General features: G+C 37.6%; 1 protein-coding gene across 6 annotated transcripts in view; it reads left to right on the forward strand.

Moving 5' to 3' along the window:
• ltbp1 (latent transforming growth factor beta binding protein 1) overlaps positions 1–15407 on the forward strand; it is a 96108-nt gene extending 80701 nt beyond the window's left edge. For all 6 annotated transcript variants that reach the window (XM_056264259.1, XM_056264262.1, XM_056264257.1 and 3 more), the window contains 8 exons: positions 1025–1186; positions 1938–2030; positions 2702–2830; positions 5760–5897; positions 6709–6876; positions 12679–12834; positions 12927–13076; positions 14205–15407. In XM_056264259.1, the coding sequence (XP_056120234.1) occupies positions 1025–1186; positions 1938–2030; positions 2702–2830; positions 5760–5897; positions 6709–6876; positions 12679–12834; positions 12927–13076; positions 14205–14371 (1163 nt within the window). In that variant the 3' untranslated portion in view covers positions 14372–15407. The remainder of the gene's footprint in view (positions 1–1024; positions 1187–1937; positions 2031–2701; positions 2831–5759; positions 5898–6708; positions 6877–12678; positions 12835–12926; positions 13077–14204) is intronic.
• The last annotated feature ends 1957 nt before the right edge of the window (positions 15408–17364 follow it).

Here is a 17364-nt window from a genome sequence, read left to right on the forward strand (position 1 = left end):
AGGCGTGATAAATGGGGGTTGTAAACGATCTGGCAGGAGAGAAATGAGATTCAGTCTGAGGATTAGAGAGGGACCCAAGCACCATGGACCCCAAAGTACGTAAGAGCCAAAAAGAAGCTCCCACGCTCAGATAAAAAAAAAGACCAGTACGGAGAGATATACTGATAAGGCCCATCAGAATGAGATCTGCTTTTAAAACTCTTAAAGATTTCCTGATTGGAATATATTTAGTTGTATTGCTATTATTGTTCCTCTTTAAACAATGCCTGCTGTGTTAGTGTTTATTTGAATTTGGTCTAAGTTGATTTTGGCATGAAATTTATGAAATACAACCAAAAATTTGCTCTAAACGCAATTTGCATGAGCAGGCCGCAACATTGAATTTCTTCAAAAGAGAAAGGAAAGAGTGTTACTCTCTCTCTGCTCGTTATGCGCCCTGTCAAGCGCAGCAGTCATTCTATTCTACATCACTCACCGATCAAAAAAGGCTTTGGCGGGACAAAAATTTGCTTTGGCAGCCGCCAAAAAGCGGACGATCTGACGGGTTTGATTCAGGTTTGATTAAATACAACCCGAAACTAAAAAACAGACCCGGCCTCTATTTGAGACCGGCTTTTATTTACTCAAACCTGCAGCCACACCACGCGTGTAAAAGAGACAGGCGTCTATTTGTTACTCGGCTATTATTTGAAGTTTTACGAATCAAAATAGTTTTGAATATGAATTATCTGGAAATCTTAAAAAGGAGCTCTCAGTAACTGAAAAGCCAAGGCTGAACTGTAAAACTGCTCTCTGCACAGTTTCTGCTGTGTTCTTGACCTTGGTTCTTAAGGTATTCATTTGTGGATAACTGTTTTGCAGTGAAATATTACGTTTTTTTATTGATTCTTTTCTCCAATTCTTTTTTTTTAATGTACGCTTTGTGACAAAACATGATTGAAAATTTATATCTGAATATTTTAAATGTAAAAGACAACCGTCTGAGTTATCTGTGTTGCTTTGTTTGTTGTCTCGTACCCCATAGTCACATCGGTGGAGAGGAAAGAGTGTTACTACAACTTGAATGATGAGAACCTGTGTGATAAGGTGCTGGCCAGCAACATGACTAAAGAGGAGTGCTGCTGTACGCTGGGAGCAGGCTGGGGGGACAACTGTGAGGTCCATCCCTGCCCCATACCGGGAAAAGGTACTGATTTACATAATGCACAACACACAATCTAAAAAGTACAGTACAGAGAACTGTAAGAACACTTTTGTATAGATGGATCATTGAGTTAGTGAGTTGAACTTGAGGATAGTGAAGTTCAGATTCAATTATTTGCAGTGAATCAGTTGACCTGGTTCATTTTAGATTACCTATACCTTTTAAACTGAAAGTAGAATTGAATTTTCCTTATTGTAACACTTTTTGAAAAAATATCATGGTGGGGAACCAAATGAGAGAAATTCAGTTCCAAGTAGGAAATTTAAAGTAGGAAAAATTAATTAAAGAGACACAGAAAATGTTTAAACTTATTATAATGTAAAACTGTAATGATTCCTATTTTAAACCTGTACTTTTTCCTTCAAATCATCCTACAAATTGGTTGAAGAGGACGTCTCCTGCCTGGAAGTGAACATGTGTTGTGTTGCGCATTAGTGCTTATGAATTGGTCATTTATTAATTTCAGACAGGCAGATCAAATAGGATTGTTATCAGATAAGGTTCAATGCAGAAGAATATCCACCTTTCTGCAACTGATGAAAGGTGTTCAATACATATTGAAGCTCGCCCATGATAAAGTAGCAAATTACATTAGTAAACTGGATATCTTATAAACAATCACTCTCATATTTCTTTTGCTTTACCAAAGCCAAAATTACAAGTCATAATCACTATTCTTGAATAAACACAGCAGACCGTTTCCTGTATTAACCACTGACACTCTCTTATGCAGATCAGTTCTCACAGATGTGTCCGGCGGGCCAGGGTTACATTCCTCCTGGTGATCCCATAATTCCTACAACCAGCTTACCAGAAAGCTTCATAGGTATCTGTGTGTCTATATATTTTCAAAGGGATCGTTAACCCCAAAATTAACAATCTAATGTTGTTCCAAACCTGTATGTATTACTGTGTAACACAAAAGAAGATATTTTGAAGAATGTTTTTATCCATACTGTGAAAGTCAATGGGGTCCAAAACAAAGTGTCTTGTACTTTTACCCCCATTTTATGCACATATTTTTGACTTTGTGAGGTGTGGAAGCAGCCGCAGACATGGCTTAGCATCTGACCTACATATGCTGAAACACACACACTCAGCAGCCTGCTTCCCAGTATGGGGAAACCTCAGTCCCAGGGCCAGTCTAATGCACTGATTTAATTTATGAATGCAGCGAGAGTGTGGTTTCTCTTTGGCTGCTGGCAGTGTGAGTGAATGCACTGTGGTCGGTGTGTGTGTCGGTGTACGTTTAAATGGAATGCTTATGGATGGAAAGGACATTTCCTCCCCATCGGTCTCCAGTCAAATGACATTTCTGCATGTAGCAGATCCCCAAATAAGAACACTAACTAGAGCAATGCGTCCTCAGTGAAGAGTCTGTATGCTACCAGATGCATGCTGATCTGTAGGTGTGGTCCAGGGTTTCAGGTTCATAATGACCTGTCTGAATGTTTTAGAATGAAATAATGAAAACGTGTTGATTTGTGTCTTTTGCAGATGCAGATGAATGCAAGCTTTTTGAAAACGAGATCTGCAAAGATGGCTTTTGTCTTAATGCCCTTGGTGGGTATGAGTGTTACTGCAAGGCTGGACTTTACTATGATGAGAGCAAACTACAGTGTGTTGGTAAGGTCCAAAATCACAATCAGCATGTAATCTCTGAATAAATATGTTTTTTTAGACTAATTACAGGTTTGATGTAGCGAGATCAGTTAAAAAAAAGAAGCTTTTGTTCAGACAGGCTTTTGCTAGCACGTCCACATGTTGTCATAATAATAAGGTAAACTTGATTCAGCATGCACAAAATTTTAGTAATAAATGTTTAACTATTGATTGTTTTGGGAACACAGAAAAGTGTAAAAATAAATAAATAGATGACCACCACACTTTTCGTAGGTAGTAAACTGTGGTAATGTCATCCTCTGAATTTTTGAAGAGGGCCGTTGTTAACTTCAGGATTAGCAAGATACAGCAATAGAAACATTCAACAATTTCTGTTGTCTTTTACACCCTAACCTTGTCCATGAAGACTCACATTCATGATACTTAATAGCTGCTGAGAAGTGCATATTCAGTCAAAGAAATCTAATTGAACGGGATTTCAAACCACATAAAAAGTTGTTTTGGATTTTATTTGTGTAAACACAATGGATTTGAGTTGAATAGGCAAAAAAAAAAAAAAAAAAATTAGCTGCCTGTCTGAACAACACACATATGCACAATGTTGAAATACACAAAACGTAATGAAATGATTGAATACTATATTCTAGTGTTTCTCATTGTGCTGTGCATTTCACACTGATCTGTTCACAGTCACACAAAGCAGCCTGATGCAGGCTGAATAAAGTACTAAACCAGTTAATTCAATATTTTAAAAGAGAGTATTCAGAAACATAAAAAGTTACATGAAAGTGTTTTATTTTAGTCCAAGTATTTTTAGAAAGGTTAGCAAACAATTTTAGAAGGGTTTGTTATTTATAGCATTCTGCCTTAGCCGTTTATTGTTGCTTGTGATGTTTGGCCTTGAATTGTCACTGTTCTTTTATCAGATTGGAATGACAGGCTTATGTGTGTGTTCTTGTGTGGGTGCATATACAGTAAGCTTACATGCTAAATAGATAGTATGTGTGTGTGTAAGTGTTGGCCTAGTTTGGCGCACCATAACGCCAACACATTTAAATTAGATTTAAATTTAAGTTTTAAACCTGCTGCAGCTTGTGGCTTGCGGCCACATTATGCGTGCGTCTTGATGGCAGGTTATATGTGTGTGTGAGCATGGGTCAAAGGCTACATTTCGCGATCGGTCAGGGCGGCACAGCCGTTATGATCCAGGCCACAGCTCTATGGTGCACCGCAGGCTGTCTGCCTGCCTAAACACACATACACACACACACTCACTCACACAAACCGCAGACCCACGGCCAAGGAGTCTTACCCGGCCGCACTGCCTTAAAGTTGCCACACCCCTGACTGCCTCTCACACACACATATTCAGTGTAGCCACAATCATTTGATTTCCTACACCCTCTGACACACACACATATGAACACCTACTCACTCTCCAAACTCAACTATGCATTTACACACACATACAAATATGTCTCTCGTTTCATGTGTCAGTCTTTTTAACACCGGGTCAGTGGGTGGAGGTTCTGGAGGAGGCCGCAAAATGTTACTTACATATTGTGGGCAGATCTGGTTTTATGTACACAAACACACACTAAGTTCATTCACATGCACTTTAGATGTTTGATTTTAGTTGGACTAAAGCAATATATATATATATATATATTTTTTTTTTGTCCTGGTTGTGGTCTGGTCTGGTGATCTCCCTATCATTGTTGTTTTTGTTAACTGAAACAAAAACTAAATTTATTTGAAAATAAAGCTCAAAGTAATTGAAATAGAGCTGAAATAAAATAAAATATAAATATTAGAAACTCAAAATATCGCCTTGGCAACTAACTGAAACAAAGCTGAAGTACTAAAATAACTAAAACTAAAATTTAAATAAAAATATATTTTTTAAAACTAATAAAAATGACAAATGCACATAACTGAAATTAAAAACTGAAAACATAAAAACCAAAGCTAATTTTAAATATTAATAAATACTATAGGATAATTAATACTAAATAAGAGTACCGGTATTCTATTGTCAGTCTATTTTTACTCTTCTGATTACCACACCTCACAACATTGTTCAGATGTTTTATTTATTTAAGACATTTGTCAAGTTTTTGTTCCTTAAAATGCTCTAGTGTGTAAGACTAATTTCTTACGCATCTCAATCTAAGCCTCAGTTGCTAATAAACATCATTTTAGAGCTAGTAACAGGCGCCTGAGCCATTCATATAGTTATGAGCGAGAGAAAGATTGATTGAATAAATTTGTGTCTGTGCGGCTCTTAACAGTGTTAACAACAGTGAAACAATGTCTCTACTAATATTGAAGCTATAAGTTTAACTGCTTCAACAACAGTTCTCGCCACTAAAAAATGACAACTATTTAGTTTCTGCGTGCATACATTTTTCTGTGTGTGAGTCTGTGTACTTTATGTATGGGAGAGAAAGTGGGAGAAAAAGCATGCTTTCCATAGATAATAGAACATAATTTAGTGGTAAAACCTTAAAATAGTTTGTCATTTTTATCCTATTATTTGTGTATTTACTCGCTTGGCCGGTACCTTTGTGTTTTTTGGGTTTTTTTTTTTCTGCTTTAGGCTATAAGGACTTTTGAAATAACTGAATTTGGCAAAGTGATATGGAACTGTAATTCGGTCACAACCTGCCTGGAACTACTTTAGCCGTGCATTTACTGGAAAATAACTGCACACCTTGGCTTTCGTCAACCAATCAGAATAAAGCATTTAACAGCCCCGTTGTTTAATACATTTTTATTTGTGCATTTATGCAATTTTCTTTTGTTTTTGCAAACTGCAGAAGTGGTGAATTCTGGTGAAATTGTTGTTTTTTGCATCTATATTGAGAGCAACTTGAACCTGCTCACTGAGTCTGTTTATCTTTGTTTATCTCTCTGCCTCTGGGCTCTGCAGACGCTGATGAATGTGCAGATGAGTCGAGCTGTGTAAATGGTAAATGTATGAACACATATGGGTCATATCAGTGCTTCTGCACTCCTCCCCTGGTTCTTGCGCCCGACAATGCCCACTGCATTTCACCCGCCGTGGCAGGTAAAGTCTTACATCAACTATTATGTACCTGAAAACCCAACACCCCACAACCAAATCCCTATTCTCTAAATAGCACTAAAAAACTCACATCCAAAACTCTTAAATCCCATTGCCTAAATGAGTGTCTCCCAATCTCCGCACATTTTAGATGTCTTTCTTATCTACCACACTTATTTATCTCATTATCTTATTAATCGAGTTCTCCATGACCTGAGTTGAGTGTGTCAGATTAGTGAGCCACCGCACTGTTAGGGTTCCTCAAGGAGCTGGATTGAGAAACAATGCTCCAAATCCTTTAATCCAAACCCTAGATTCTCTAAAACCTGTATTCTATTCTCTAAACCCCTACAATTTACATTTTAAACAGTTAATGTTACACCTCCACAATGTGCGATAATTTACATTTTGTTTCTGAGATCATTATTTGGTCATCTCTTGATCACAAAACAATTCCAAACAGTGTCATACTGCCATCTAGAGGGTGGTCAGAAAAAGCAGTGCCATGTCTTTTAGACTTTAGAAATCAAGTAGTATGAGGCATAAAAAGAAGCTTTGGTTCATGAGCACTGCTGTTTCTGCCATTGCCTGGCACCAAACTTATTTCTACACTGTAATAAAAGCATTAAGAAAGAAATTTTCCATATTGATTTGTCACATTTTGGTTAACGCATTGCTTTGTGCTTTCTATGGATTTTTTTACTTACAGTTTACATATGTGTATTTCAGTATTCTGTAATTGTCATTTGCTTGATACTTAAAATGCACATTTACTCAAAAAGATCAAATGAAGTTTGTTTGTTTGTTTTTACAGGGCAAAGAGAAGATGAAGTGTATGAAGGTATTTGCTGGGAGACTGTGACAGAAAGGCTGACCTGCACAAAGCCCTTCGCCAGCAGACATACCACATTCACAGAGTGCTGCTGTTTATTCGGAGAAGCTTGGGGCATGGATTGTGCTCTCTGTCCCCAGAAAAATACAGGTATAAATTCAGAGTTTCCGCTAGAAAAAAATGGTGCCGGTCAAAGTGAGTTTTCGTTTTACGGACATTTTGATGATATGCCGGTCAAATATCGCCTCTTAATTAGTCAAGTTGAGGAAAACTGGAGGCAGGCTATGTAACTTAAAAAATAAAAATAATCAGGCCGTATAGAATGCAACATGTTTATTAGCCTAACTTTCAAATAGACGGAAAAAAAAACATGAACGTCCGATTGGCGTCAATCAACGCCAATTGTTTTTACTATGGTTTCACATTCATAGTTTAACAAACCAATCCCCCTTCCCCACATAAAATATCTGAATAGTAGCCTATTGTTTTTACTCAAGTGAACTTTATTATACACTCTCAGTAGGCTATGTCTCATTTAGCTGGTAACATTTAAATTGGCCATCGTGAAATGACTCCTTGTCAAATGAACTGGAACAAACAAATGACTAGGCCTATAACATTGTCTCGCGTCATTTTAGGCTTCTTTTTACGCTGTTTTGCAGTGCTGAATTGTGCAGCTGCCGACTTAAAATCAAAACTTCCAGTGTCTCTCCACAACTTGCAATGCGCATAAGCCGCGCAAGGGCCTGTTCACATATCGCGTCTTTTGCACGCTCAAGTTCGTTTTTTACATTTTTGTATTGAAATTCTATTTTACAGACAAAATAGGTATTGAACAAACAATATTAAATTACAATTCTCAGAGGGCAGACATATACAAATCAAATCATAGACTCAAATCAAATATACAATCAAGAAGACAAAAAGAAAAGAAAACATAAAAAAAAAGAATAACATTTATGTAAAAGTAAGTCCTTGCAAGGGGTAAAGGAGCTAAAGTGCTCTTAGCTAATTGAAAAAACTGGCTACTGTAGAATCTTTCTCTGGGGGGGGGGGGGGGGGTGGGGGGTTCAAAAATCTGCACTTGTGAATAAAGTATTTAGCAAGTTCAAAAAGATTGTTAACCAAGTAGTGCTTTGAACAATCTTTAAGTACACCAAACTTGATTTGTTTGTATTCAAGGGGGTTTACACATGTAATAATACATGATAGTTTACTGTACAATTGAGACCAAAATAACTTTGAGTGATTACAATAATAAAAAAATATGTTCTGTAGTTTCAATATCAGTTTCACAAAGTTGACGAGTTTTCTCCGATATCAAATTTAGATTTCAGGAATTCTTTAGATGGGTACATGTCATTTATAATTTTAAAATGAATTTCATTTACTTTAGGGAGACTTGGAAAGGTAAGATAATTCATTCTCAATTCCTTCACCTCCTCTGGGTTAAAATCTTTAAAAAATATAGTAACGTTTATTTCTATTTGGATGAAGTCTATCAATAAAAACACTTCTAATATATTTGTTGTTACATTTATGATCTCTAATAGAGAATTCACTCAGAGAAGGAGATGGGAGAGAGAATGTCATGGAGTAGTGTGAAAGAATACTCTTTACCAGTAACACCATGTTTTTTGGTATGGCATTTAGAATTGTGTAAAACTCTTTCGGGTGACATGCAAATCCATGTTTCAAACAAAAATCATTGTAATTGAGAACATTACCATAGTTGTCCACATGTCCAACAGGGAAAAGATGTTATATTGAATCCAGTTTCCATAAAATAAAGATTTGTTATGGTGTAAAATAAAGCGATTATTCCAGATACAAGTTTTGTGTGGATTAAAATTGTGGGAAAATGCTAACTTCCAATAAAGGAGAACTTGTTGATGGAAGGCGGACAATTTAAGAGGTAATTTGTGCAACTCAAAATCACATCTAATCAGAAATTCCAAACCGCCTACTTTCTCAAATATTGAGGAAGAAACAGTAAACCATAAGCCATTTGGATTACAAAGAAAAGATTTTAACCACTGAGTTTTTAAAACACTATTCATAATTTAATCTAAGTCAATAATATTTAATCCTCCTTCTTCGTAACTGTGAACTAAATCATTTTTGTTAATATAGTGATGCTTATTTTTCCAAATAAGGTTAAATATTGCAATGTTACATTCTTTTAGTAAGTGAGGTGGGATGGATAGCGAGGAGGTTGGGTAAACAAACCTAGAGAGCAGTTCCATTTTGGTTAACAAAACTCGTCCAAAAATTGAGATATCTCTTTGTATCCAGTTATTGAGAATAAATTTAGCTTTTGAAAGATTTTTTACAAAATTTTCTTGGACGCTTTGATTGCTATCTCTAGTAATAGTTATCCTCATGTATTTTACAGATGTTTTTATCGGTATATTACATAAAGAGTCTAGTTCGCTGCCATGAATTGCAAATAATTCACATTTATTTAAGTTTAAGTGTAGGCCTGATGCTTTGGAGAACAGATCAATAATTTGGATGGCTTTATCAATTTGATATTGGTCCTTTAAAAAGATCACTGTATCATCAGCTAATTGACTAATACCAATGTGTCTTCCAAATACATTCAATTTGTCAAAGTTGCTGTTTTTATCTATCAAGATAGCAAGCATTTCTACCGCTAAGATAAATAGGAAAGGGGAAATGGGACATCCCTGTCTTATTCCTCGTGAAATGTTAAATCTTTGGGATGTTCCAAACGATAGTGAGATAGAACTATTGATGTCTTCATATAACATTTTTATAAAAGAAATAAATTTATTGCCAAAACCAAACTTTTCGAGGGATATAAATATGAAATTATGTACAATCGTATCAAATGCTTTCCTGAAATCTAAAAAAAGTATATATCCGTCATCCTCAATCCACTCGCTATAAGCCAAAATGTCTAAGATTAATCTGATATTGTTATGTATTGATCTGCCTTTTATAAAACCAGACTGTGATTCACTAATTATTCGATTTAAGTTTTTCTTGAGCCTATTGGAAAATATATGAGCTAAAATTTTATAATCACAGTTCAATAGAGTCTTTGCGTCTTTACCTGGTTTGGGGATAAGAGTAATTAAACCCTGTTTCATAGTCGAAGATAGGGAGTTATTTTGGATACACTCGAGAAAGGCTTGAAATAATAGTTCTCTCAAATCTTCCCTAAAGAATTTATAAAATTCTGAAGAGAGGCCATCAGGGCCTGGGGATTTCCCTGCAGATAATTTATCTATTGCTTTATCTAATTCCTCTATTATAATGTCAGCCTCGCATAAGTCTCTAAATTCCTGGTCTAACTGCGGTATGTTAGTTTGTATATTGTCAAAGAGAGTATTACAGTCTGATGCAGAGAATGCTCAAGTTCGTTATTTCAAATGTTGGCGCGCGGTATGCGCGCTCATAATGGAAGCGACGTGGTCGCGGTGCAACGCGCTCGTTTTTTCCAAGCGCGTCCGTGCCGCATCGAGATAATAACTTCTCGTGTGGATTGAGTTAGGGCTGCTATTTTTATTTAACGAAAAATCTTAGTCTAACGGAAAAAAATTGCCAGTTTTTTTAAAGCTTCGTTCAAACGGATTCAGCGTTTTCTTTTTGTCATCTTAATTTGTTAATTATTTAAAGGTGCAGTGTGTGATTTTTAGCGACATCTAGCGGTTCGGTTGTGAGTTTGCACTAAGGGCTCAGCCCACTGCTCACCCCTCCCTTCCGAAAAAGCTACGGTGGCTAAAACGGGACAAACATAATGTCGTCTGGAGACAGCAGAGAATAGCCAGAGTAAGCCAAGAGTGTGTAACATTGTCACTGTTTCTGTACCACAGTCCATTATAAACCACATCATGGATAAAGTTTACAAAGCCATAGTCAGGTGAGGATCAAGGGTCTTAATATATAATATAATAATAGTAATCAGCTGATTGTCTCACAAACGTAACCAGCACATTTCTCCCCACATAGCAAAGCCATAACACAGTGTGGGAGAAGAACTAAGTTACATGAAACAGTCCAACTACATATTTTACACCACTGACAAGGGAAAAGTCACTACTCACGGTGTTTATGGCTAGCTTCTAGGTTTCTGCGGCTTCTCTTTCAAGGTAGTGACGAATAGAGTTCTCAACGGGTCGGGTCGGCCCGACAAACCCGACGGGACCCGCGGGTTCGGGCCGGGTTCGGGTCGAAAATATTTGCAAATGACTCGGGTCGGGTCTGACCTCGGGCTTAATCTTTTGAATTGTACAGTGAAAGAAAAAAAAAACATTTATTATTCATCGCTGCTGTTCACTGTAAAGACAGTCTGGCTGCTGCGTGCAACGTGCATCGCGACGCGAGGGCAGACCTGACGCCGCTGCGTGCACGCCTTTAGCCCGGAGAAGAAGATGGAGTTGGTGAAAAGTAAACTTGCTGCAGGTGAAATCACCGTTGCTCAGGGGCGGCGCGACACGTTGTGTGATTATCTCGGCAGTTTAGGACATCGCACAAGATTTGCGTCAATACAGAAAACATTTAATCACTGGATAGTTTTTTTCGTTTATTGAAATGTGGTTTATGTCAGCTGGATGGGCGGAATGTGTGAGACGTGAGAGTGCGCGCGCGCGCGGCCGGGGCTCTCTCTCTCTCTGCGTCAAGCGCAGCAGTCATAGAATACATTCTATTCTACATACATCACTCACCGATCAAAAGGGTGGCGTCGGGCCGCGGGTCGGGTTCGGGCAGATAATTCATGTTGATGTGTCGGGTTACATCGGGTCCGGGCTTTAAAAGCCACGGGCCGGGTCGGGTCGGGTTGTAATTTTCAGGCCCGTTGAGAACTCTAGTGACGAAACGCGGTCTGTAGCGCTGTTTGTTCGCATTCGGCTACTGTAGAAACATGACGTCACAATATGTCGATCTTCATAGAAGGGGGTGCCCGCGGTTATGTAGATATAAATGTCTCATTCTAAGGTAATAAAAACATTACGGTTTATTAAGTAAGTTCTTTATACACCTCTGAAAACATAGTTATGGATGTCATATTGCATTTCTGTTAATAGATACTCAAAATTATTACACATTGCACCTTTAAGTTAAAAAAATATATTTAGTGTTGGCCAATTTTATGTTTTTTATTTGTATTATTTTATTCTGTTTTTCTCTGTTGTCACTGTCAGAAATGTTGCAGGTGCGTGAAAATTTGATCTGAATCCAGGTTCTGTTGTTGATCTGTCTGTATGCTGCTCTTTGCACGTTAAAATAAACCCTTTGATAAATAAATAAAAAATGTTTGTATTTTTAATGGGTCACAGATAGGCCTACGCGTCAATTTTATTTTTATTAAATGCCAATTCAATATTATAATCTTATCAGTTAACGGTTAATAATCGATTAACGAGCGGCGGCTGTCGGCCGGGAAAATGAACCGAAATGAGCATCCCTACAGGATACATTTAGTTGAAATCACATATGAGGACTTCGCAGGCTGTGGAGAAATGCAATTTTCCATAGCCACGGAGCGCTGTCATGACAGCGAGGGCATCACGTCGCAGGCTTACGGCATCGATAAGAGGAGAGGCACTCAATGTTATATTGAGTGCCTGTTTACATCAAATGTCACATTGAGCAATACACTCACAGTATAACTATGTGCAATACACCTACTATGTGCACTACTGTGTATAGTATTTATAGTTACTGTATAGTTTCAGCATATATTTTGTTTGGATTGTCTTACATGATCTGACTGCCCTGTAATTATATTCTTGCACAATCGCTGAGACACAAAGAACTGCAACACACACACACACACACACACACACACACACACACACACACACACACACACACACACACACACACACACACACACACACACACACACACACACACACACACACACAAAACACAAAGAAAAATAGATGAAAACAAAACTCTTTCTTTTTCACTGTCATCCAGCTGCCTACGCCACTATGTGTAATATCCGTCAGCCATATGGTGAGGATGGTCTGGTTCCTGGCCCAGTTCATAAGTACGAGATCAGCCCTGAATATGACTTTCAGCCAGATCCTGACAGCACACTGCCCTTCTATGACGAATATGAAGCACCAAGGAGTGAGTAAAATTATACACTTTAAATAAATAGTTCAGCCTAAAATGTAAACTGTCAATAATGAACTCTGTCAAAACCTCTCTCTCCTTCACAGATCCATATGATGCATTTGAAGGACTGCGAGCAGAGGAATGCGGTGTGCTGAACGGATGTGAGAACGGACGGTGTGTGCGGGTGCAGGAGGGATACACCTGCGACTGCTTCGATGGATACACACTCGACATGTCCCGCATGGCCTGCGTGGGTGAGCAAAAGCAGATTCTCACATGAGGGGATCAGGCTGGTTTTTCAGGATGTGGGTGGGATTAGCTCAGGTTTACGTTTCAGATCGTTTCAACCCTAAAGAATTTATTTGAAGAATAGAAAAATCTATGCTTTTATTATTAATAATTTGGTGCGGTTGGGTGCAAATTTTCCTGCACAAGTGTCTGAGCTTCAGGATTAATAAAATCAAAACTAGATTAAAAAATAAGATACAAATAATTAATTAAATAGTATGTTTAGTAATTTTATGTGACTGGATTTAATTTGTGGATGTTATTAAGGCATACAAGCAAAGGGTTGAGGGTGATTCAAAACCTCATCTGTCAGGTAACTTCAAAATTGCTTTTCCCATCTTATCCCAGAAAAGTGACGTGATTATAGACAAGCTAATCTCCTGAAATGAGGCATGACTGAGCAGATGATAAATTATATAACAGAGTTGTTATTAGGGTTGGGAACCGAGAACTGGTTTCTATTCAGAACCAGTTAGGGGAAAAAAAAGAAAGAAAGACGAATGACAATACTTATTCAGTGACATCGCAACACTGCTACAGAATCTACAGCGAGTGTGATTTCCAAAATGAATGATTCTTATGAATTGGTTCTTTTAGTGAATTTAGTGAAGCTACTGAACAACCAGTGTAGTCCATTTTTTAAACAAATGATTCTGGGTCTGGGTTATTTTTTTAGCTAATCAAAAACATACAACTCAACTATGCAAATTCTCCAATTAATGACTCTTATAAGTTATTTTAGTGACAGATAAAAACAAAAACGCAGCTTACAGCTAACTGTGAAACTTAGATCAGTGTACTGTAGTGTCTGACTGGTTGTTGATATGACAACATTAGTTAAAGATACACATTATGTCTTTTGCCAGTAGTATTGTAAAAAAAAAAAAAAAAAAGAATTAAATGTTACCACATTTTTGTCTGTTTGCCATTCTACAATATCTCTTCAGTCTTTTAAAGAATGCACATTTTGCTTTAGCAATAAAATTCCATTTACTTTTTCAACAAATATTTGTAACCCTAAAAACTAAAATAATTATTATTCGAATTGTCAAGGGTGAAGTTGAGTCCCAAACTCTTTGTGGTTTGTGTTCCAGATATCAACGAATGCTCAGAGCTGAATACAAAGATGTCTCTTTGCAAGAACGGCAAGTGCATCAACACGCAAGGCTCATATACATGCGTGTGTCTGCCAGGATTTGTCCACTCCGCCCAGCACAACTACTGCGTTCCTCACAGACAGAATGCCACGAGCACGGAGTGACCAGCAGAGGGCGCAAGATATACTAAAAACACTCTTATTTAATCAAGGCCCATATACTCTGCACTGTATAAAACAAACACCCAAAAAACAAACATAGAAAAAAGTCCTACTTGAGATGAAGAGTTTAATGTGCTATCTAATGGTGTCTATGAGAGAACTGTATAAAATATTTGTTTTATTGGTCTATGTAAGTTTATTATTTTTTACTGTATTAGGAAGTAGAAGACTGTTTGAACATAGCAGAGGTGATATTTCAGCAAACTGACAAACCCTATGACCTTAAGCTGGGGGACTGCTTTATTTTACCCAGTCAGAGACACAGAGCGTGTGGATATTTTACTAGTGCAAAAGCCAGACTCTCTTGTTCCACTTTTACTTTCTTTCCATTTCTTCTTTTGTTTTATTCATTGTCCTTTCCCTTCTTTCATTATGTTTCTAAATCGTTTATTGGCTGATTTTTCTTTATATCGCTGTCTTTTTTTTTTTTTCAGTTTACTTTCACATTTTAGTGAGGCAGACCACACCAAACAAACACACCTGCAATACATAGAGTCATAAGAAACACACAGCACAAAACGTTTTCAGTGTCAAGTCTTTAAAATAAGCTTTTTATACAAGCTGCTTTGTATTAATGACAGACGCCAGCTAATTCTCTGTGTCTGGGACATTAGTCCACTGCAGATGTCTGCCCTGTGGAGCAGGCATGACCTTTAACCTCACCTTTCTTCTAGAAATTATTATTATTATGTTTCTTTAAAAAGAAAATAATAAAATGAAGAACCTTTATGTATTTAGTTTTTACAGAAATCTTTTACTGCATTTGATAGAGTGGGTGAAATGTCTTGCCAGGTTGCAAAGCTGCTATTAAACAGCCGTGGGTTTTTTTCACTCTTTTTCTGTTTATTTTTTTGTACATTTAAACGGAAGAGTTGATAAAAAAAACTATGTATTTGTAATTTGTACATGAATAAATACTTTCTGAATATCCATATAATGTATTAAAACTCTTGAAATAAATCAGAGATGGTGTTTATACTATGCTGTGTTCTGGTGCTTCTCAATTGTGTCACGACCTAATATGGGTTGTTGGGTCGCAGACAGAAAGGAAAATACAATGTTTAAAGGGGTCATATAATGGTACATGCACTTTTACAAGTTGATTGTACTGAAATGTGTGTTGGCAGTGCCTGTACACAACCATCATATAATGATAAAAATCCATCCAGTGTTTTTGTTTTAATCTCCTTATATGTTTTCCCCTGCCTCAAATTGAGCCGTTCGTTTTTGTGACGTCAATAAAACGGACCCCCTCCCACGATTGTTGGATTGACAGCAGCGTTTCAACACAGACCCGCACTAAGACGCAGTGGCTGAGTTTTGTTTTCGAAGGGAATATTCCCCACGATCAACGTCAATGCTTTCATGTTTGCGTGAATCATTTCTCACCAGACTGCTTTATAAACGAGGATCAGTATAAAGCTGGTTTTGCTAAGAAGCTGCTCCTGAAAAAATAATCGGTGGCAACTATTTATGTTCCCTCTGCACCTCCAGAAGAAGTAAGTGTAAAGTTTTATTAACCTTTATATTAATCTTTGCAAATCGCGATAAAATGTTTTTCGTGACCATTTGTAACGTCAATCTATCAATGAACTAGCCCTGCCAGTGCATACAAAAATAGATCAAAGTGACATTAAGTTAACCAACCATTCAGAAACGTCCTGTTCGGGCCTTAATTGTCGAACTTCTTTGCGGCCGTCATCTTGTTCCAGGTCCGATTCCGGTTCAAACTTATACGGTTGCACAGATGTGTCCTCAGCAGAGTTGGGTAAGTTACTCAAAAAAAGTAATCCACTACAAATTACCAATTACTACTTTAAAATTGTAATTTGATTACATTACTGATTACTGCATGTAAAAAGTAATCTGATTACTAATTACTTTACTTTCAAGTTACTTTGAAAACATATTAAAACTACACAAAAATACACTACAAAGTGAAACTCAGTTCTTTCCGTAATTTAATTGGGCGAGCTCTGTGGACCTCCCCCCTTTTGCCCGCGAGTCGTCAGGGAAACGGGCCAGCCCGCTGTAGTGCCGCGCCGTTAAAGCGCCGTACTCAGCGGGTCCCCGAGCCTTCTCCAGCCCGTTAAAGCTCGCCGGTGCGCCTTCCAGCTTCACCAGCTTCACTCGAGTCGCTCACTGACGGACAACGGCCGCCGTGCGCCGCCGCTTCCACCTTTAATGACGACGAGATAGCTGCATCTGTAGAGAAGGACCGCGGCTAGCTTTCTTTACGTTATAAGAAAGCTACCCCGCCCCCGCCCCCCGTAGACGTCTGCGTCCATTTTAGCAGCCGCGTTCTCCGGTAATTCATTAAAGCGCATGCTCATTAACTGACGCAGCCGCGCCAAACGTGATTAGAAATGTATTTTACTTAATATTTTTTTCTTAACAATACATTTGTAACGTAAGTAACTTAATTTTATTGACATTAGTAACTGTAATCAAATTACATACATTTTAAATATAATGAGTTACATTACTGCGTTATCACGAAATGTAATTACACTACAGTAACACGTTACTTTGTAACGCGTTATACCCAACTCTGGTCCTCAGAGACTCCCGCTGCCATTCTTTCTCCAAAATATACCCTCAACTGTTGTCAAGGCAACACTCCACATACATTGTGGCCCGCGGAACAGAGGGGCGGAGTCAGCGAAGCTCATTATCATTTAAAGGCATATACACTGAAACAGCGTGCTGAAAACAGAGCTGTTTTTGACTAGGTAAAATGAGTGTTTTCTTAAAATACTAATGAAATTTTTTAATAACACTGTATTACAAAGTTTTCATTTAGAACCTAAACATTCATATTAACTTGTACAAAAATTGCATTATATAACCCCTTTAAACCAATCGTTGGGGTCTGAAACACTGCAGAATAACATTACATCTTCATCACCTTAAATAATGGTGTAGTTCAAAACAAA

This window comes from Rhinichthys klamathensis, unplaced genomic scaffold (genome assembly GCF_029890125.1).
Source record: "Rhinichthys klamathensis goyatoka isolate OS25496 unplaced genomic scaffold, OSU_Roscu_1.1 h1tg000220l_1, whole genome shotgun sequence".
NCBI lineage: Eukaryota > Metazoa > Chordata > Actinopteri > Cypriniformes > Leuciscidae > Rhinichthys > Rhinichthys klamathensis.